General features: G+C 38.6%; 1 protein-coding gene across 1 annotated transcript in view; it reads left to right on the top strand.

Moving 5' to 3' along the window:
• CEP112 (centrosomal protein 112kDa) overlaps positions 1-22,754 on the top strand; it is a 174,732-nt gene that overhangs the window by 96,413 nt on the left and 55,565 nt on the right. Inside the window, exon 18 of the mRNA XM_010578736.1 lies at positions 13,015-13,245. Within this exon, the coding sequence (XP_010577038.1) occupies positions 13,015-13,245 (231 nt within the window). The remainder of the gene's footprint in view (positions 1-13,014; positions 13,246-22,754) is intronic.

Raw genomic sequence — 22,754 nt, 5'->3', positions numbered from 1 at the left:
CTGGCCAATCCCCTCAAATTACCATAAATATTTGAGCAATCTGAATAGTTTTGGACTCTGTAGTAAAGCTTTCCTGTTCTTATCTGGCACTGAAGGAATGTGGAATAAAGTATTCATTTAACAAAGTATAAAAATATGTATGCTATGCAGTTATAATCATATGTCATTAATCAGAAAATACTGCAGAAACTCTGACAAATTAAAAACACAAGGATGTGTCTGCAAGGGCTTTTTCAGTCATTAAAAAGCTGCTTCACCTCTCAGGCAAACTATTTAATGGCAACTTCTTGCTTAGTGTACTGACATCTTCAAAGGCTCTGACATCTGTCGGCCTTTGAACTACCATTAAAAAATATTATCCCATTTCCATTCTTTTATGCCCATTTTTTTAATTATAGCCCTTCTTTCAAGTTAGGAACATGGTTGGTTTAAATGATGCTGTCCTTTCGTTTTCAGCCACCCAGCTGCGGTTTGAATAAATTGATGTAGAATCAAAGGCGGGACTTTAAAGGGAAAAGGTTTGATGGACTTGGACTCCGAACCAGATGAGGTTTTATGATGAAAAGGGTTTAATCCCAGCACAGGCATCGCTTCTATCAGTCGAGCAGTACAAAGCGATTCATATATATAGGTTCACGAGAAATGATCTATTTTTTTTTTTTTTAAACAGCACAGATCTCTTCAGGACTTGCAAATGTGGCATTAGCTAATATTCAGAGAGCTGATTTCCTTTCATCCACCAGAAGCTTATGATTATAGTACAGTTCTCGAATTGGAAATGAGAGCTGCAACACAGATTTAAAGCTATGCTGTCTGATTTGTATTCAATATACATGTCACTGCGGGACAAGCTAGTCTAGGCCGAGCTGGTTCAATAAAGGGAGAAGCAGTTTCAGCATCTGAAATTCTGGGGTGGGGGGGAAGGTACCAATTAATTCTCACCTGCTGTACCTGAGTATTGTGTCGGATACTTAGTAGATTACTATCATTTCTAAAGCTGTGCAAACAAACACTTGCAATAACGTTTCTTTGGCATCTTTTGCATCAGAGGCTGAGAGAAAATACACAGCATTAATCAGTAATGGCTTCTAATGTAGTCATTTATATGGAAGGCAATGTTTGTTTTTCTGTGCATGAGTTTCAAGGAGGTTTAGCAGAGACAGCCTTGCTATTCCTTTATAGCAGTAGCCTACATTAATGTGATAATTAGGCATGCGTATGAAGTAAACTGAAATCTCTGTCTCAACAAATGCATCAGATGCCATTTGTCAAGAATACCACCTCGTGGTTTTTCAAGAAATAATCTTTCCAAGAGTTGCCTGATCTTTGTGCTTCATGTTAGCAGAAATGTGGTACGTAGTCACGATTTCTTACTTTTACACAATAAGATTGTGTCCTTCGAAACAGTGATGCTTTCCAGAAAAGTAAAAGCAGTAGATTTCAAAAGTCTGCAAATGATGTCCTCTTAAAAGACTGTGCTTCATTGCTGTGCAGAAGGGAGACTGCTCCATTAGGTGCTCTGCCTCCAGTCAACAGTTTCTCCTTCAAGCCCTTCCTACAATGGTTGCTCCCTGCCAGAGTATTCAGTTTAGGAGTGATACATGGCTCCTGATCGCTTAATGCAATTTGGAGGTTGGTTTTGTTTTTTGCGGGGGCTGGGGTGGGGGGCAGGTAGTAAATATAAACACTGACCTGTATAAATGGATATATTTTATGGGTTATTTTATTTTACTGGTGTTTCATAGAATTTGCATGTTTGGTATGTATTTAGATTTTACATTTAAACTATATATTATTTATTCTAAGTACAGTATATTAGAAACAATTGTATAAATAAATCTGAAGAAATTCCTGCCCCAGGATGCAGTGGCCTATTTGTCATTCAGAAAATGAAGTGGCATCAACTGAATTCAAGGACAAACTGAGGAGGATGAAAAGGATAGAGATCAATGTAAAGGTGCCAGAGGAAGATACTGAGCCAAAAATACTCTCGATTCCAAGAAGAGAAATGTTATGCACACAGTTTTCATTTATTTTGTACAGATCATCCTGTGATTGATCTTGTCTTTCTGAACTGGTAGCTGTGGAGCGTGGTGCTTCCAAAAGGTCTCTGAACTCGGAGGAGCCACTGTCGAGACGACGGGTATAGCGCAGCCAGCACTTGAGAATGAAGGTGCAGAGAGGGAGACTAGAAATGGTGTCAGCTGTATGTGTGTGCACGAAGTACAGAACAGGTACCATCAGCTGATGAGCTGATGCCTTTGACTCCAACCTAACACCTAGGTTGGACTAAAGACCTCCTTCTCTAGGAGTTTCATCCTCAGATGGAGGTGACAAATTTATCTGTTTGATCTAAGGATTGACACTAAAGATAGTCAACTAGAATATGCTTCTTCTAATTAGGAGTTCATTTCAAAAAGGAGAAAGTCAAGAGCTGCACATGCGTGTGTAATTCTGCATCTTATTTGTGTAAGCACCTAATGTAGATAAGAATTTACCACAGCTCATTGATTAACAGAAATACTGCAACTATTGTTACTGCCTTGTAGAAATGAGGGTTTTTTTCAAAGTTAGAAGCTGGTTATTTCTTCAAAATCTTAACCTGTAAGTGAGATGGGTTTTATTTCTGAAGCTAGTGGGTTCAGGATTTCTGCCCACACATATTGCCATTCATGAGACCAAGAATGAGGACTTCATGCTTGGTTAAAGACTGTCATCTTCAATATAGCAGCATGACATTAGTAATGAGAGAGTTTCCTGGTGTATTAGGTTCTTTAGTAGAGCAGAACACTACACACAGGCTAGTGCATTTAAGTCATCTTTAGTCATTGGCTCAGAGAATAACAGTGTTAGGTTTCTCAGTTGGCTTCCTATGATTATGCTAGCGTTTTGAAAAGTTACTTTTTTTCAACTTGATTAACGGTCAGGGCAAAGCTTGGACAGTAGCATGAACTTCGAGTCTTCCTCAAGGCCCTCAATGGCCTGTTGAGGAGATGGATAGTCATGGCAGATGACCTGAACGGGAGTTAGCGTCCAAAGTTTGCATTTCTACAAGTATTAACTTCAGAACTTGAAGATGGGAGATATCTTATGCATGAACAGCTTATTACTTAGGCTTTGTATCTGCATCTTGTCTTATGTTTGTCCTGTCAAGTTTTACAGCTGATGCCGTTTCCATTAAGTCACCATAAAACCTTTACAGGATGCGTGGGGTAAAACTTCTGGAATATTTAAAAGATGTATGTGTTTTGAGCAGTAATTTAAACAAATGCATCCAAAAGAGAAGTGTGTGATGCTTTTCTGGTGGTTTTTTTTTTTTGGGGGGGGGGGTGTTTCAGCTTTTTTACTTACAATGAAGTCTTTTCATTAGCTGACAGGGCAAAGACATTTCCTGTAGACAATACAGCCTGTACCTCTTCTGGGAACAAATTAGGAATTAGAATACATTTAATTTTGCTGCCTCATAGAGATGAATGTCTGTAGTAATCCTTAAATCTGTAATACATCATGTCTGCATTTAAATCAGAATTACATGTTGTTCAGGAAATGCTAATGCTTTTAAATTTAATACTTGGAAAATTTAAATGAAAATGTTTTTTAAAAGCTTTGACTTAGGGGATGCTGGACACAAAAATACTCTCAGATTGATGGGTAGTTCTTCCCAGTCCTCTGCAGAGATCTTTAGCCTCCATTTCTGTACTCCATTGCAGAAAAGGCCTATCCTTCCTTAAATATCAGTAGCTTTTCTTCATTTTCGGAACAAGCTTTGCTCCAATGTTATTTGAGATCTGAATGTATCTTTAACATTCATCCAAGAGGAATATTTTCCGTGCAAATCCTGAAATACAGAAAAGAAAGCTTTATATTTTTCCATAATGGAAAACAGGGAAGGCTAAACATATGTGTTTGGTGTAATTTTCATCAATCATCGTTTAGGGATAGGTTGTTACAGTTTGTATGATGCAGCAAACCTGGTATTAGATACAGATTTTTATTTATTTTTTTAGCCACTCTCTATTTTATCTATATTCTGCTCTCACAAGTCATTTTAGGGGATCAATGCATTAATCAGGTATTTATGGCTGATTTTTTTTTTTTTATCTCTATCATATTGAAGTTACATTAATACAGTTATGTAGATTACTAGGTGCCCAGCTGAGTGTCTCCGTTAAATTTCTTAGAAGAAAGACACAAGGAAATGGGTCCTCCAACTAGTCCTTTCCAGGTAGCTCTCTTAGTAGTCTTATTCAAATAATTTTGTTTGTACAAAGAGAAATACAAATGTAAACACTTCTTTCATCAGATGAAAAGAGAAGAGAAAGAAGGCTGGATGTCTTAGGTTTTGACTCACTAATCTATTTCAAAGCAAATACAGTAAATCAGGTAATAAGAAACTGTTCTGGATCTGTCTTCCAGGCAAGAGGGCCAAGTCTTTTCCAGGTTTTAGAACTGTTAAATGGAAAATTTATTTACATTTATCTCAATTTCAACTTGGTAAGTAATCCTTTTACTCACCAGTGCACTGTATTGTTTAGTTACACGTGTAGGCTTGACGTTCTTCCATTTGACTAAAAATCATTTTATTAGGAAGGCAGTGACAATAACCAACCTACATGAAGTTCTGCTTTCTAGCCGCTGTTAACTAAATTAGAATCAAATGGACTTATGTAAATTAAGAAATCAAAATAAGCTCTGTTAATTTTAAGCTCTTTGTGGAGCTGTTCAAATGGATGTCTGATTTTTTTTCTTTCCCCCCCCCTGCCCCCCCCCCCCCTTTTTTTTTTAAAGCACAGTTTGTAGTTTAAGTGCCATTTACATTAACTGGGATTTAGGCAGCTAGCTGGCTTCTTTAAAAGTCCAGATCTATTTCAGTGTACTCCTTTTGGAAAGAAAGATCAAAACTTGTGTTTTTCTTGATATCCTGTCACACACAGATTTTGAGAATTTGCTACTCCTTTCTTGCATGTAGTCAGAGGTGTAGAAACAAGAATGGTGCTAATATTTTCAGTGTAATTTCTCCTACTGGCATTTTGATTCCAGAGCCTTCCATATTTCTTTTCAGCCTTCAGAAATACATGGCAAAGTTAGTGAACAGTTTGGGGTTTAGATTATCTATGGAAATAATGCCTAAGCATGTTTCTCTATAGGAATGACATGGATAGACTCTTTTAATTCATTCTATTGAAAATAGAGCTTAGCAGAAGGTAACTTCTCTTTATTGTTCTTCATGCGTCAACACTTCCATGGTGTTTCAGGAAAATGCTTAAGCTGTAGAACAGTAGTAGACAATATGCAGGAAGTGCCTTACTAAGAAAATTTAAAGGGTGTTGGACTTTTTTGGGGACTACGTTAAGTGCAGGGGAAAAAATGAAGTTGATGATGGTTTGAATACGAAGAAGAGAGTGATGTGTAGCCTCCAGTAGCACTGTACAGGTAGGGTGGTGTTAAACCTGCCCCCACCCCGAACTAACACTCTAGTAGATACAAAATACGCAGGGTTAGTAGGAATATACTTTTATCAGATTCATAAATGTTAGAGGCATATTTCAGAGCATACACAGTGCTGAAACAGTCCAAGTAAAGAATCTTACAAAGGAGGTTTGACGCTTAAAAGCAGCTTAATGCTGTTAAAATTAATAGAATAAATATGTAAGTTAGCAGCTCAACACCTCACTTTACAAGTCTTAGTGGATATTTTCAAGAGAGATGTCAGAGGTACATTTGCAAACGTGAGAAAAGCTGGGATAGTGTTGAGATGGAGTTGATATACCTTTGCGTAAGCCTTGTAATATGGGGGTTCAGATTTTACACTGCTGAACAGCAAACATTTAATGTTAGTACTATGGTTGCCATCTGCACTGCTTTTGCATAAGTTTTTTTGACACTGAACATTCATCTGAGTCTAGAGAACTGCCACTCTTTGTACGCTATGCAAGTTAGTGAGCGCAGCATTGGTTTGTGTAAGTTTTCCTACAAGAGAATACCTAAACTTGATATTATACAGCCTAATTTATAAACTGTGAACATTTGATCAATGAATGCATTAATAACTTCACCCCATTACTGCAATATAGTCATATATAGGATAAAGATGTCTTCTAGTTAAGAAGTTGTGCGATAGCACCAATGTTACAGACAGAATTTTTTTCCCCTCAAGAATGAGAACACGTAGGTATGCACAAAATACTATATAAGCATATAATAAAATGCATCTCTCTGAGTATTGAAGTTTTAGCTTTGCTGATATTTTAGAGTTTCCAGGAAGTACTAGACTACTGATCAGGACTCCTTGTAACTATGGTGATGCTAGCAGAGTTCCTGCACTTCTGTCATTTCTTCTGGAAGAGCTTGCCCAGCCCCATGCTTTTTGGAAGATTTGATCAGCGCTCTTAGGAGGTGAGACCAACCTGTTGGTCATTGAACTCTTGTTCATTTTCACTTCATTTCACACCGTTTCATTTATGTGCTCCCTTAATTACCATATTGATGGGCCTATGTGTTCTTACCCAAAAGGCATTTAAACTTGACACTGTAATAGATTGTGCTGTGAAAGCTAAATAGCTGTTTATTACTTATCCCTGTTAATTTGCGCTCTGCCACATCATTACCCATGTGATAATGTGTGTGACATTTGCAGAAGTAGTTTTCTTTGCAAATCAAATCTATCTTTTTAAGGACTCATAATATTGACAAATTGCTGATTTGACCAGTCACAAGAAAAATTGGATAATCAATTCTTAATGTATTTTAACTGAAGTTGCTATGGTATAGAAAATATTTTCAATATAGTTGGTTAAAATGGACATAATTGTGTTAATTACTAAGCTTTATTTCGAAGACATTAAAAACTCAAGTTACTAGATTTTAATGACTTGCTAATTCAAAATTCCTTTAAGGTATCGGTTTAGATTTGATATCTCTTCAGGGTTAGATTGTAGCTTAAACAAAAAGATTCCTCTTTCAGCACTGCTGTGTACCCTTTGTATCATTGTCGTGTTACAAAGGAGCCACAAATACAGCTGCCAGCTGGCTGAACTGGACAGTTGAAATTCATCTGGCATGGAGAAAGGCAGGTATACTGGAACCAGTGAGTCCAACTCAACAGGATGCTTTGTGGACAAGAAGATCAGAGAGCCATTAGGACTGTGCCTTGGTACTGCACTTGATTGCCTAACTCTTTTGTGTCTTAAGGGCAGAAATCATGGGGATAGTTCCCTAAAACCGGAATAAGATCGAGTGTAAGACCGATTGTTGTAACTTGCTGAAACTGTAGTAGTAAGACTTGTTAATATAAACCAGTTTTGTTTTAAACACAAATCAACATTACGTATCTTTGAAGTTCTTACAGCTACACTTTTTTCTAAGCTTAGAGCTGCAAACAATAATCGTTTACTTTTTTAGCATTCTTTTATGTTAGATGCATTGCTTATTTTTGTGATGGTAGAGAAACTTGTATTATCTGTTTCTCAGCACTTTATAAACCTTTGTTTATTAATAACAAAGCTAAAGTAGTTCAGAATCCCACTTCCAACAGATAATCCCTTCTAAGGTATTTTACAGTAAACGTCACCAGTTGCTCTGTGACTGGGATGGGATACTTCATCCACCTCTTCTGAGACGTTGCACTCATCGTGGGTGAAAAGGGACTCATTGTCACCACTGAATCACTGGGTGTTTCTACTTTGTTCCTTATTTTCCTTTTAATTCTTCATCATCAAAGTGAGATTTGTTTTTACTACAGACTTCCTTTCCCTTGACTGGACTGATCTCCTTTCAATAATAATCCACTACCCGATACAAATGTTATGTATACCTCATCCATCTCTGTCACATCGCACCAGCGTAACAAGACACAAAGAAACAAATCTGCCTTTCAGAAGGGTTCAGCTGATGGCTTCACATTGCGCGCTGCTCAAATGCATGTGCTAATTTTAATGTTCTTCCAGTTGAGAAAATGCTGAGGAAGTATTGGCATACGGAGGCAGAAGCTGCATATCAGTGGTTCAAGTATTTGGCTGTTACTTACAGGCTAATATTTTAGGTTATTATCCTAGAAAGGATCATTGTGATCATCCAACCAAGCAGTTCATATCTGAGCTAAATCCGTGGAACTGCTCAGAGGTTCTTGGGGTGTTTTTTGTTTTGTTTTGTTTAAATGTTACATGCAAGCAAAATTAAACACAGCAAATTGAGACTTATGCAGTCTTCTCCAACTGAAGCCAAGTTAGCCCAGTGCAGAAAACTTTTGAAACTCAATTTGAAGAGTTGTCATGATCCACTTGAGAAAAGCAGTGGTCTTTAAAAGTGATGCACTATTTCAGCTGCCTGAGTACTTTCAGCAATGAAGAGCAATGAAGGGTTATTGCAACTTCATCTGTTGGGAGATGTTAGTCACTTACTGTAAAAACGGCTGAAGCAACACCTAAATGACTCTAGATCTAAGCCTCAGTAAGTTAAGAGTGGATTTGACCTTAACTCTGCATTGCCTTGTTTTTGTGACTTTAAAATGCCCTCAACACGATTTGAAGCTGAATATGGTGATGGGGTGGATGTGGTTTGGTGTGTAATACATTGGGAAGGAGACAGTGAAGTCCATGTATTCCATCACTGTGAGTATAAAAGATGCAGTCATGCTCCAGCCTCTTCCTTAGAAACTGATCCAAGTAAATGCTTCATGGGGTTGAAGTAGGAGCTCCTGAAAAATAAAGGGAATGTGTATGTGTATATATATATTTTTTTTAATTAGACTGTAGTCATTCAGTCCATTTGTCATCTCTGTTGCACATAATTGTAGCAGAGTTTCAGACATCAGCAACAAATTTTAATTTAAACTTTTTGCCAACTTTATATTTTCTTATGCAATTTACTTTTTAAAATTAAGAGCACATGTTTTCCTTCCAAATAACATGCAGTACATTTATTGGCATTTTAAATAGGCCAAAGTGAGTGAGCAACCTTCTTTTTTTCTTTCAAGTCTATTTTTTCCCTACAGGCAAATTGCTGTGGGCTTATGACCCACCCTTTTTATGACACTATTTCAGCACAGATATTCTTAGTTAGAATTCTAAGTTCCTCCTTTGAAACAGAAATAGAAATCACCATCTCAGCTAGCAGTTTCTTCAGCTATGGGATTGTCATACATGCATACACAGACATACAAGTATGCCATATAAATTAATGTGAAATCTCTACCCTGTCACATAGTTTACGTATTTGTGTTTTTGTTCCATTTGGGAAACTCTGTAAGCTAGTGTTTTCCTTGGTTTTGTTTTTCTGTATGTGGATTAATAGTCATTTTACAAAATACTTTCTTCTTTGGGGCATGCTGCTATGGCATGGCCATCCTGTGGAATCACAATGAACTTCTGCATGCTTTGCAAAAAAGATACGGATCTTTCTTTTACTCCTACCTATACAACCGAAATAGAGACTGTAACATTTTGATTCCATAAAAGGCAGCAAATAGCAATAAACTTTGGATCTGTTATATACTCTGAAGTCTTTATTTCTTATGTTTAAGCCTTATGCTTAGCACAGGAATAATTTGCTCTGGTGGAGTGTTTAAAATGTGTATTTCTCACAGCAGCTCTTGTATTTGTGTTACTGTTTGGACCATGCAAAGAGTTTGGTAGGCATGGTTCACAAACAGATTTGAGCAGCCAGGGAAAGAATTTAAGAACCAATACTGAGAAAGAGGATTCAATTTTACAAAGAAACCAAGCAAGCATCATAGCTTCAGATCTCAAGCATGAGAAGTGAGATTTTGTAATTGCATCTTTTGTTTTTCCACAGAATCATTAAGAAAAGACAGTTACTCTTAAATTATATATTTAATGGATTTTTCAGAACTGAGAATTATGTCACCTTGGTGGTTTTTTTTTTTTTTTTCCTAGTAGTACTAATTTGCCTACATTTAAGTCTAATAATAGTTTATTAAACCTGGCATGTGGAATAGCAGAATCTTAGTGATGAAGACTTTGGGATTCATTTCCTTTAGCAGTTTGAAGATATCCATGTCACACAAGGTTGTCTTATGCAGCAAGTTGTTCGGTTGTAAGCTGCTTCTGCCAGTGACTTTGTTTATGGGAAAAAATAATCTGGCTGTGAGAACTAGACTTATTTTAAAGTAATTGACAAGAACTGTGTCTGTGATCCCCAATATAAGCTTTTTCCAGTCACTTTGGGGAGATTAGATGTCTCTTAACATCATCTTACTAGCAGTGAAGTTGCTCCAAAAGGACTCCTTTAATCATATTAGTTTCACTGCCATCACCCTGTCTTCAGATTCTTTCTTCTTTCCTAATAGAACCAAATCTGCTTTTGCCATCTATTAGGTCCAACATTAATGCTCCTTTGCATATTAATTACTGTTACTTTACCTATAACATTCAGGCCACTATCTTTTGGCTCCCCAGTTTTGAATCTGAAGGCTTGGAGCTGTTACTTTTTCCATGTGGCTGTAGAAAACAGTATATTGTGCTGTTTGATTTTTCTAATGGCTTTGTATAAGAATTATTGAATATAGAATGAAGTAAAGCAGAAGGGCGTAACAGTTGAGTCAGGAATTCATGCAGTCTCTATTTTGGCTTGTAATATGATTTATGAATGAATTTTCCCTCTATTATAAGAAGTTAGCCATGGCTTCTTATCCTAAATATTTTATCAAACTTTTTAGGAAACTTCTGAGCAATGTAATATCTTAGTTTCACTTATACGGGGGAGGACCGAAAGTTTAAGAAAGTTTTTTGTTTTAAAAAAGGAGGGGTGGGGGAATGGAAAGCGGTAGTGGAGGGGGAATGTGCTCTCAAAAAGAGCTCTCACAGATTAAAAGATAATTGTTATTATTCCAAGCAGGACTTGCACTGGAACAGCTATTAAAAAACCCAAATGCTACATAAGTCAGTTTAGAAATCAGACCGTGTCATCCTATAGAAATTGTAGCTGTTATCTTAATTGGCCTAGCATTTCTTTGGTTAAGTAAAAGCCAGTTAGGCTATAATTTTTTTATGATCTTGAGGTCAACTTATTTTCTGAAAGAATTATAAAAATATATTGTAGATTATAATTATATACTAAAATGTACTTTACATTTTTAGTCTGTATACAGATTTAATAAAAAACTAAACGTGTAGAGGAAAAGATCAGGAACGGAAGGAAAGGATCTAGTGCAGATTACACTATATGAAACACATGTTTGAGATAATTCTGATATAGCTGAAGTATGTGGCCTGTGCTGTACTTCTGTATAAAAATGATGTGCTCATTCCATCTCTACACATACACACACAAAATTTTACCTTTAACATAGTAGGAAATAATGCCAAGGAGTAATTAAGAAAGCATGGAAGTAAAAGTCAGTCCTGTGATAAGTTTCCGAAATGGTTAATATTATTTAATACGTATTACAGCTGTGATAGTTGAAGGACACAGCTGAAGGTTTGAGGGGAGACAACATGTCTTTTATTACACCATATAGTTCAAATAGTTTGAAAAAAATAGGCAAACTTTCAAGCCTTGATTTTTCTCTCTCAGATCACAGTGTTTATAACAATCTGTCTTGGGATATTAATGTACAAGGCAATATATCTGATAGTCATTCATTTCCCAACTTTGGTCAGAAATGAATGTTTCTTTTTCAACAATTTGTAGTAATGTGGTTCTCAGAGACTGCAAATAGATGGTTTAGCTGAATACAGCCAGTATATTAAAAATATCTAAAGAAGAAAAATAGTAGTTGGAGAGAGAGATCAGTTCAGAGCTCTAGAATGAGTAACTGTGTTCCAGGGCAATGGGATCATTAAATATACAGTAATTTTCATCAGATTTTCTTGTGAAACCTTTAATAAGCCTGAGCTGAGTCACCTACATCTGTTTGGTAGAACATCAGTTTTTCATCTCAATATTATCACATCCTCTATGAAAGAATTCCACAGAACCACAAAGTTTCTTGTGAAGCAGGGAGGAAAAAGGGGGAACTACTGTGTGAGGTTTTTTTAGTGCAAATGCTAATTTTCAGAATTATATTTATGAATGAAAACATATATGTGCTTGCAACGTCACGCATTACAGTTAGCTGTAAGCACAGCGGGTTATGTCCCAGGTACGATGCTCCTCTATTTCATCTAAGAAGCTACAGAAGAAATGCAGCTAGAAAAGTAACTAATAAGACTTACATGCAAATGTAAATCTAAAGTAGTAAATGTATACTCTTACTACTCCTGTATTCTGTACACTTGAGGAGTAACACAGCTTTACCACATATAACGTTCATTCCTTACCCTTTCAAGTTCCCCCCCGGAAGGCAGGCGGTGAGCCGACCCCCTGCTGTTCTGCTGCCGCTCCAGAGTCCCTCACTTCTGATGCCACTGCTGCCTCGCACAACATATTTTGCTCCTGAGGACTGAAGGAGAATCTGTGATCACATAAAAGAGAGTTGTGGATTCTGAAGTCTGTGTCTTGCATTTTGAAGGTCGTGTGTCTTATCTATACTGTGTTTGCAGAGTCTTAAGGGTTCGCGGCATCAGCCCGTGTCATCCTCTCTCGGCGTGCTCTGGTTCCCTCACCCAAAGGAGGACGTTCTTTGATATATTCCTGGTGCACGTTAGGATGTTATGATGAAACACAGTCTATAATCTGTAGCAGTGATTGATAAATGATTGGCGATACACTGATAGATCATTAGAAGGCAGCAGGTCATTTCTTAAGGAAAAAAAAGAGAAGGCATGGACGTTGCACATAGTGATTACTTGCCACAAACTGTATTTCTTCACCTGTGGGGGCATCCCCTCCAAAAAGGTAAATCTTGGTCCATCCGTGCTGTGGGCAGGGGGGAGCTGTATTCATCTGCACATAGGAAGAGAAGGGGACGAGCAATAAGAGAGGCCAAGAAGAGGAACAGAGAATCCTTTGAGCCAGCTAACAGCCTGTCTGAGAAAATCAAGTGGGTTTTGATTTGTGGTTTTTGTTGTGTGGTGGTTTTTGGTTTTGTTTTACTTTGTTTGTTCTTTATTTCAGGTTATCTGTGATATGGAGAACCAAATCCACGTGCTGAGGGAAGAGCTTATTCAGGTAAACGCTCAGCGGAAGCAGCAGCTGCTGGAGCTGAGCCATCAGTGGGAAGAGGAGAAGCAGAGGGCAGCTCGAGACCATGAGACAGCAGTGAATAAGCTGAAAGTGGAAGCCGAAAAAATGACATTAGACCTCAAAAAGATACATGTGGCAGAAACAGAGAAGGCCTTGGACAAGGTAAGAGGTTTGCATAGGGCTGCTTCTTGTGGCATGGCAAAAGGGGAGAAATCGCCCCAAAAATCAGAGAGACAAAGTTTCACTGAGGTAAAACGTTTAGAGGTCACTTGAGTTGAAAAACCAGACGTATGCTGTAGATCTGACATCGGATGCCACAATCACGGCACGAGTATGGAAAGTTTTGTGGTTCTATAATGAAAGACTTCTCTTTGAACACGCAGCGGCAGTGGTCGCTGCTGTAGCTGTTTTCCCTGAGAGCGGTGCTGGGGCAGCCGCTTCCAGCCCTGGGCAGTGCGGAGCGGGGATAACTGTGCGGTGCTCAGGAGCTGTCAGGGCTTTAAAAATCCAGATTTCAAAGGCAAAGCCAGCCAAGGACTAGGCTAATCACTTCTTTGCTGGAATAGGTAGAGTAGAAAGGGCAGTTCTGTCTAACCAAGCTTTTTCTCCCTTAAAAAGAGGGAAAGTTCTCAAGGAGAAAAAAGTTCAGGCTAAAACTGCAAGGAAATTGGGTCTAGTTGCTAACAACGGCTGGTCTACTTTTGCCTGTGTGCATCGGGTGAGCAAGGACTCTGTGAAAGGCTTGAAAATAGAAATTAATGTTTCAGATACATCAAGGCTTCCCTCCCCATTCTGTTCAGTGGGGTCACTGACTGCACATCAGTGCTTGCTGAGCATCCCCTTGTACCGGTGTCTGGAATTCAAGTATTTCACCACATTAGGGATGATATGAGCTAAAACACGCGAGTTGTATTTCAAAAGCTAAACTAAAATACCCTACTTAATATTTATAGTTGATGCTGTGTGTATGTAAGCAGATAGTTGTTGAAGTATCTTTTACATGCATTAATGTAATAAATCATACTTTTTATTGCAAAGTGATGTACAGTGGCACAAATTAACAATCTGCATATACTGTTTGAACAGCCTTTGTGAAAGTGACATTTCATTTACCTGCGTCAGGTTCTTGGTCTGTAATTTTAAACAGCATTCGGAGGATTATGTTGGAAATCAGCCAGCCTGAAGCCATTAAAATGGCTGTGATCAACAATTCAGAATCTTTTCTGAATGTAAGGAAAGCTCCGCTTGGCATAATTATTTAAAGCCAAGGTCACAGAAAGTATTTAAACCTTTGAAATTCATCATTAAAGGATTAATTTTAACTCAGGAAGACATTGTCATTTTTGCTTAAAAATGGAATTTGAATCTCAATTCTTTTCTTTCTTTGATCTTTTTTTACATGTGTAGTATAGCAAAAGAAAAGTTAACTTCTTTACATCCTCAAATTAAAGTTACAAATAATCCTTCATAGGGCAATATCTTTAATAGTCTTGAATTGTCATTTCTGTCAGAAATATTATTTTTTTAATTTGTTGGATTTTTTCTATTTTTCAAAAAAAATTGCTAATTTTAAGCTATATTAGCTGCTATTGAAATTTTTGTTATTTAACCTACTTCCCTATTTTTTACCTCTAATCAGAAGAGCACATGTTGAGTAAAAGATAGGAGGGGGAAATAGAAAGTATCTCTGTTGGGAAGTCTTTCACAGAGATGTGAAAATACCTTGCATTACCTTCAAATCTCCATTTACCATTCTGCTTCGTTTCTGTCTTCTAAATGTAGAGCTGTGGAAATGGGCCACAAAGTCCAAAAGTCAAAGTAGCTTAGAGGGCAAACTCCATTTAAAACTGGAAAGTTACAGTTTCAGCTAACTTAGTTCAAATCTTGATCCTATTAAGGTCCACAGAACTTTGGTGAAGGAGATTTTATCCAAGGGGAGGGGGAAAAAAGGCATCTTAATTGCAGCATGAGTCTTGAAACTTGTTTTTAAAGTCTTTTTATTTTCCTAGCAATTCTTGTTACCTTGAAATTTAGGACCATATGGGAGAAAAAAATGTCCTCTAAATTTACTTTTTTCTGCCAATTCTGTAAAGATTGCTTAAAAATCTGAGGGGAAGCTGAATTTCACTGTTTAGGCTTGGAACATCTGACTATTGAGGAACATCTGAAGGTCAGTCCATTCCCAAGTGAAGGATCTCATTCCTCTGTAGTCTGTTTTGTGAGTAATACTGATTTCTGTGTGGATTGCTTTGTGTAATTGTGGACTGTTGTTCACATGAACATGATGAAATACAAAAGAAATGGCTATCAAGTGAAAAACTGAAGTAAAAATGGGCAGCAGGAGATATAGGTTTCCCATGGTATTGCTCTCCCCATAACCCTGCTGCAGTGGGGATGGGAAGGAGGAGAGTGGGGGGCAGAGAGAGGAACAGTTTTCATTGCAAGTGCACTGGACATTTAAATATTTGATGGTATTTGGAGACAGCTTTTTAATATTTAGGGACACACAATTTACTGAGTCTTTAATTTTCTGTTGCTTAAAAATCTCAACTTTAAAGATAGCGCATTGTTTATTGTAATATTTTGATTCGTTTTTGTTAATGATTACAGCATACAATGCCGGCAAGTTGCTCCATAAACGTAGTACGGTAATGTTTTTGAACCTGTGATTCTAAAAGGAAGTATCTTTTGACAGTTTTTGCATCTCCCAGTCACTAGGGAATGATGAGCGGGAAAATATTTAATAGGTTGCCCAAAGACACTGTGTAACCTGCACTATAGGAAAAATAAACATGGCATCTGTCGTTTTGGAAATAATAATAAAGGTGTATTGGGTTTGCATGGCAAGGTTTAGGTAGCAGGGGGGTTACAGGGGTGGCTGCTGTGAGAAGCTGCTAGAAGCTTCCCCCATGTCCGACAGAGCCAATGCCAGCCGGCTCCGAGACAGACCCACCGCTGGCCAAGGCTGAGCCCATCAGCAACGGTGGTAGCACCTCTGGGAGAACAGATTTAAGAAGGGAGAAAAAAACCTGCACAACTGCAGCTGGAGAAAGGAGTGAGAATATGTGAGAGCAACAACCCTGCAGACCCCCAGGTCAGTGAAGAAGGAGGAGGAGGAGATGCTCCAGGCGCCGGAGCAGATTCCCCTGCAGCCCGTGGGGAAGACCATGGTGAGGCAGGCTGTCCCCCTGCAGCCCAGGGAGGTCCACGGTGGAGCAGATCTCCACCTGCAGCCCATGGAGGACCCCACGCCGGAGCAGGGGGATCTCCGAAGGAGGCTGTGACCCCGTGGGAAGCCCATGTTGGAGCAGGCTCCTGGCAGGACCTGTGGACCCGTGGGGAGAGGAGCGCACACTGGAGCAGGTTTGCTGGCAGGACTGGTGACCCTGTGGGGACCCACACTGGAGCAGTCTGTGCCTGAAGGACTGCAGCCCGTGGAAGGGACCCACGCTGGAGCAGTTCTTGAAGAACTGCAGCCCATGGGAAGGACCCACATTGGAGAAGTTCACAGAGGACTGTGTCCCATGGGAGGGACCCCGCGCTGGAGCAGGGAAGAGTGAGGAGTCGTCCCCCTGAGGAGGAAAGAGCGGCAGAGACAACGTGTGACGAACTGACCCAAACCCCCATTCCCCATCCCCCTGTGCTGCTGGGGGGAGGAGGTGGAGAGAACTGGGAGTAAAGTCAAGCCCGGGAAGAAGGGAGGGATGGGGAGAAGGTGTGTTAGGATTTGGTTTATATTTCTCATTACCCTACTCTGATTTGATTGGTAAAAAAAGAAACTAATTTCCCCATGTTGAGTCTATTTTCCCTGTGACAGTAATTGCTGAGTGATCTCTCCCTGTCCTTATCTTGACCCACGAGCCTTTCATTATATTTTCTCTCCCCTGTCCAGCAGAGAAGGGGAGCGATAGAGCAGCTTTGGTGGGCACCTGGCATCCAGCCAGGGTCAGCCCACCACAAAAGGGAAAAGTCCGTAATTTTCTAGTGACCTTCCCTGTTGCAGGTCTTATTTTCAGTTAACCACCACTTTCTTACAAAGCAAGCTATAGCTGACCTAAATATGCACATAACGAGTAGTGTTGAACCCGCTGTGGCCAAACTGGGCACCTCTAAGACTTCTCCGTGCCGAGTGCTGCCCCCTGAGCTGTGGGAGCGCTGGAGAAGGTGACGAGGGCTCTACCTGAACCGCAGTTGGAAGATTTCTGTGAGCCAGGTCCTTCTCACCAGCCTGGTCCACAGAAACAGAGTTGAGGTGATCCAGGAGCAGCTCGGCGTGTGCTGGGCTAACACGACGCAGAGGTAGCTGTTCTTGCTGGGGCAGCGCAGCGGTTCATCCTCAGCCTTGCTTTTTGCTAGATGAGGTGCCACAGCCCGATCACACTTAATCACCTTATTGCTCACCTTTTAAGACATAACGTGGTATTTCTATTAGAACACAAACCCACCTTATCAGATAAGGATAACAAATTTTAATGTCCTTAAGGCCAGATAAGCCATGCTGGACATAAATCAGACAAAAATTCAAGATGATTGCATGGAGAATTTGAAACAGTACTTACCGTGTTCTTAGGACTTCAGTACTTTCATAATATCTGTTATCTGCCTCTAACATAAAAATTACTTGAGAATATCTCCAATTTGTTTCTTGTCTATTAGTTAAGGAATCTTAAATACCATTTCAGAAGAACACTTGTATTCAATCATAATGATTTTTATTTACTTTTAAAGTATAGATTTAATTTGCTTGCATTTCATTATAGTGATTATAGCATTTTCTGATGTGATGGTAATTTTTTTTTATTTGAAGTCATACCTCATTATGATGAAATGAAACAAACTGTTTAAGAAATAAACATATTAAAGAATACATAGTACTGTAGTTAGGCTCCACTAATGACTAATTTCAGCAGAGAGACAGGTGTGTTATAGGTTGCATCAGCAGTACTTATGGCATGAACGCTAATCAGCCAGGTGTAATGGACTGTACAAAGCTTATGAGCATTTTCAGGTTTGCCAGGAATTACTAAAAGCAAGAGACAAACTGCATTTCTAAGTGCGTGCAGATGTGAAGCTTGGCTAACACAACTGTTTGTAACATTCATCTGTGGTATTTTCTTGGCAAAGAAAATGAGCATGCAGAAAGCACGACCCGAGCAGATCAGTAGACATGCTAACAACGCTCCAAGGAAGCAACCTTGGAACGCTGAAAATACCTCATAAAAAAAGCTCTCTTTGAGCAACGCACATGACTAAATTGGAGTGGGAGAAAAAGCGTTTGGGTTTTTTTCCTCTCTAAATAATTTTCAACATTTAGCTTTTTGTTGACTTATTTTCTATACTTAAATAGATATTTTGACTCATCCTGTTAAATCTTTATGCAGGTTCCAGGAACATCTAATTCTTTTTCAGTGCTGCTTTTCTTGTGGAGAAGTAATTTACATTTCTGTGTATTGACTGTACTGAACGCACAAGAGATTTGATTACAGGATGAAGCTGTAGTAAAAAGAAAAAAAAAGAGAGAGTCAAACACTTTAGTTTCTGGACCGCAATTCTTCTGATTTTAGTACAGTTATGAAATGGTTCACTCTGGAGAGATGGGGCTCCAAGATGGCATGCAACCTGGCCAGAGCCGTGCAAATCGTGCTTGTAGACTTTAATGATGTAGCAGTTAGTTGTACTCTGAGATTTCTGTTATTCTAAATAAGATTTGACATTTACAATGTTTTCTAGTCTATATCTGTTACAATCTCTCCACCTACATCTGGTGAGAAGTCCACATAAAACTCAAATGCCTGGGGAATTCAAAGTTAAGGTCAATGTGTAAGTGACCGCTTCTCTAATTAAGAATAACTATTCTATATAATAGTTATGCTGTAATATAATGTTTTTGTGACAGGACCTTTTTCAAAAATCTGCAGACAGTGTCCTATAATTGGATGCTTCATTTTTGAACAACTTCTACTTGCATACAGTTTGCAAATAAGGTACTGATAATGTGCCCTAGAGAGCATTTCGGTCCTTCCTTTAGCGTCAAGCTTTGTGATGCTGGATTAATTAACTAGCAAATACAGCCCTAGGTTGCAGTCCAGCTGGACATACTCATTGGGCGTATTTTCATACTGCATATGTAGGAATATCTTTAATTCACAATATCTGTTCTGGCACTATTGTCAGTACTCATACAGATGATGTCATACTGTTCAGCACTGGCAAAGAAAGAGAAGATGAAGGGAAAGAATATGACATTTTCAGAGATTAAAGAGATACTCTATTGAAAGTATTGAGTTTCCCCTAAGCAGTTAAGTTGCTTCTGCTCATAAAGAATAAGCATTGCATGCATTAGCTTATGTTGTTGAATACCGTCTCTCTAGCTGTATTTCTTCTTTGCCAACTCTACATTTCATTAACTACCAAAAATGGTTCCATCTTTGTATCTAAGACCTTCTGGCAACTGGACTATCTCTGTAGCAATTCTGTAGGTTCCTGCTTAGACTTCTTAGCATAATGGAGTCTTTGATCTGAGTGACACCTTTCACTTGATTAACTTGAACGCTAATAGCCATACTATAGCTAGCTTCGTTTCTGCGAGCATCCAGATGAACTATTTTCACACTCGTTGCAGCGATGCCTTGGTTATTTACATGGGGTCAAATAGGTCAACCATAAAATGTGGACATGTATTCTTCCCAAGTATAATGATATCATTAAATTGGTATCTAATTATAATGTAGACGTATGTTTTTCTCCTTGCTGAATGCATTCAGGATCTCCACCAGTTGTTGTATATGTGCCATTTTTTTAGACTAAAATTTTTAAGCGTTTGTTTGAAACTATTACATAGATTCTTTTGCTTAGGCCTTAGCTATGAATAATCTAAAGAGCCTCTAATTCTTACCAAGAAGAGTTGGATGTTTCCTAAGTCTTTTAATTTTTTTCATTATAACCCAAGAACTATTGTCTATGATACTATCTCTCTGTTCCAGAGTAGTAATATTTTTGTTGGGTTTGTGTTGTAGAGCCTGTGTACATTTACTTACATTTGGTTCTTGAACATTTCTGACACAGTGATTCACCAACTAATATTCATAAAAATGAGCATAGTACTTTGGCTTTGTTGGAGAAAATCTGCCAAAAGCCTAGAAGATCAAGAAAAAAGAAATGTACTTCAAAAAGAGAAAAGATTTGCGTAGCAAAGTTAGTGTATGTTACCACAAGAAGTGCAGGTTATTTAATCTGTCTTTATAGTACCCTTACAGCAAATCTTACAATAAAATTTTGCTCACAGATGAGGGGAGAAAACGGATTTCCTTTCTAGTGTGTCCCCTTTTGCACTGCTTCTCCTTATTCCTCCAAAGAAAAAGAAGGAAAGATGATAGTGGACCAAGAACATGGTCACAGGAATTGCGTCATCCCTTTGGGGAGCCGTTTGGAAGAGTCTTCAATCAACAGAGCCAAACATGAAGAAAAATATGGTAGAATAATCTCAGGGATATTTCACTCAAATGAGACTAAACAGAATTTATGGCGCTCTTCCTACTGGAGGTATTTCAAAGCAATAGTCTCAGTTATTGACAGAGAGTTACTCTGCTTTTACCTCCTTAAAAAAAAAAAAAAAAGGCAAACAACTCGGAAGAAACAAACCAGAAAACAACAGGGAAGATTTCTGGTCATCAATTGTATTTAAAAATCTGGTTCCAGAGATAACCAAGAATAGTTGGTATAATGTCACTGTGGAAAAAAATATGCATCCATGAGCATTAGGCTTACTTTTTAACATCTTCATTAATATTTGGAGAGATCAAGCACCACATTATTTGCGTTCACAAATAACGCCATAGGGTTAAAAATTAAAATGACTGATGCAATACTGTTAAGAAATGAGAACCAGACAAGAATAAGCATACTTGAGCTAAATGATAAATTATGACAAAATACAGAATTAAAAAGATAGCTTTCAACAGGGCAAGGACTGATATAATCAAAATTAGAGCTGTATCATACGGCCTGTCTTTCAGCGTAATTTGTTCATTCCCTGTAATATCAATTATACTTGGTTAGTTGTTTGAGAAGCTTGGGTGGGTTTTGGGGGGTTTGGGTTTTTTTCAACCAACTGGTATTAATCTAAGGTATCTAAGAAGTATTCGCGTGTGGGTTTTTTTTGTCTTCTCTGTCTCTCAGTCACAAGTCTGTGTCCAAACACCACTTCTAGTTCTGCCACACCAGGGCACTCTCTGCTTTTTCTCAATTCTATAACTTCCACGTTGTAGCCTTTGGTGTATATTCATAAGACCAAGACTCACAAAATTATGAAGATGGTGGATAAGGTGAATGCTGAATTGTTATTTACCACCCAAGAACTTGGGCGTAGTTGCGGGAAACTAATAAGAAATTAATTTAAAACTGGTGAAAGAAGGTACTTCTCTAAACAACAGATAGCGAGCTGCTTGAATTGATTTCCGTGGAGGTTGTGAAGGCAGATGTTATCAGCAGGTTCAAAAAAGGATTAAACAGTTTTAGAAGCAGCATGTTCACAACCAGTCACTAATGGGAATAAGCAGGGATTTAACTTCTAATATCCCCAACAGGGCTGTTGGGGGTGCTGGGGGAGCACAAGGGGCCAGGTTTGTGCAATCTCTGCAGGCAGCACCTGGAGAGGACAGCGGGCGCGGGGGCCCCTCACCCTGCTGCTGGAGGACATGCCTGATGTTTGTAGTACAACTGGTGTTTCAATCTCAACTTTCCTGGTTACGAAGGGTAGGAGGCTTTTCCAGTGGCAGAATGACTGTTCTAATTATTTTTTCAATAGTTTCCTGAGCCTTTCTCCACTATCCAAACAAACTGTAACACACCAACTTTATCTTGTAATACACAATTGCTTATTATTTTAACTTTATTTGATATTTTTTCAAGCCCAATTGAATCATTACCTCATTCTCTCCTTATTTTTTTCCGCAATACTATGTGTCTTGGAGAAGGCTGATTGCATGTAGGTTACAGTTTTCTCTAATTTACCAATTTTACTTATTTTTACATCCCAGGGTTCATTATAACATGAGGAAAACCAGAAAAACGTTGGCTATTTTCCAGTACGGTAGCCGATTGTAATTTGAGATTACTTTTTCTTTTCTTTTTCTTTTTCTTTTTTTTTTTTACAACTCAGCCAATTCATTCTTAGATTCTTTCAGAATTATTGAATGAATACCATCTGGTCTGGGTGCCTAGCCAGGGGTGAGAGGACAGATCCTACAACCAATGCCCTGTTACTGGATCCCGGTACCGGCAGCAATCGCTGCTGATTTCACTGGGGCTCGTTCATGGTTTTGTTTATGCAAACAGCAGTAACTGGTGTTTGTTACCTGGAATTAGTAAGTAGTAAGTGGAAATTTCTCCTGCATCCCATGCCACGAGCTCCACATTCTTACTTTTCTTGAAAGTTTCTGGGGTAATGCATCCCTCACCCAAAGACTTTCTCAAGTCCCCCAAACCGAGAGTCAGCACAAGCCAAAGCAAAAGCTGCCCTATGGAACATGTCCATCGCATCCCCGCTTAGGTCAGTATTTGGAGATCTGAATTTTTTTACTATAGCTTTATTTAGAAAAAATGCTCAGTTATCGAGACCAAACTAATATAAAACATCCTTATTGCGTATGTAAATTATGGCACAATCTGAA

This window comes from Haliaeetus leucocephalus, unplaced genomic scaffold (assembly GCF_000737465.1).
Source record: "Haliaeetus leucocephalus isolate CR32 unplaced genomic scaffold, Haliaeetus_leucocephalus-4.0 Scaffold646, whole genome shotgun sequence".
NCBI classification, from domain to species: Eukaryota; Metazoa; Chordata; class Aves; order Accipitriformes; family Accipitridae; genus Haliaeetus; species Haliaeetus leucocephalus.
The sequence above is the reverse complement of the archived record's forward strand: the minus strand, read 5'-3'. Positions and strand labels throughout refer to the sequence as shown.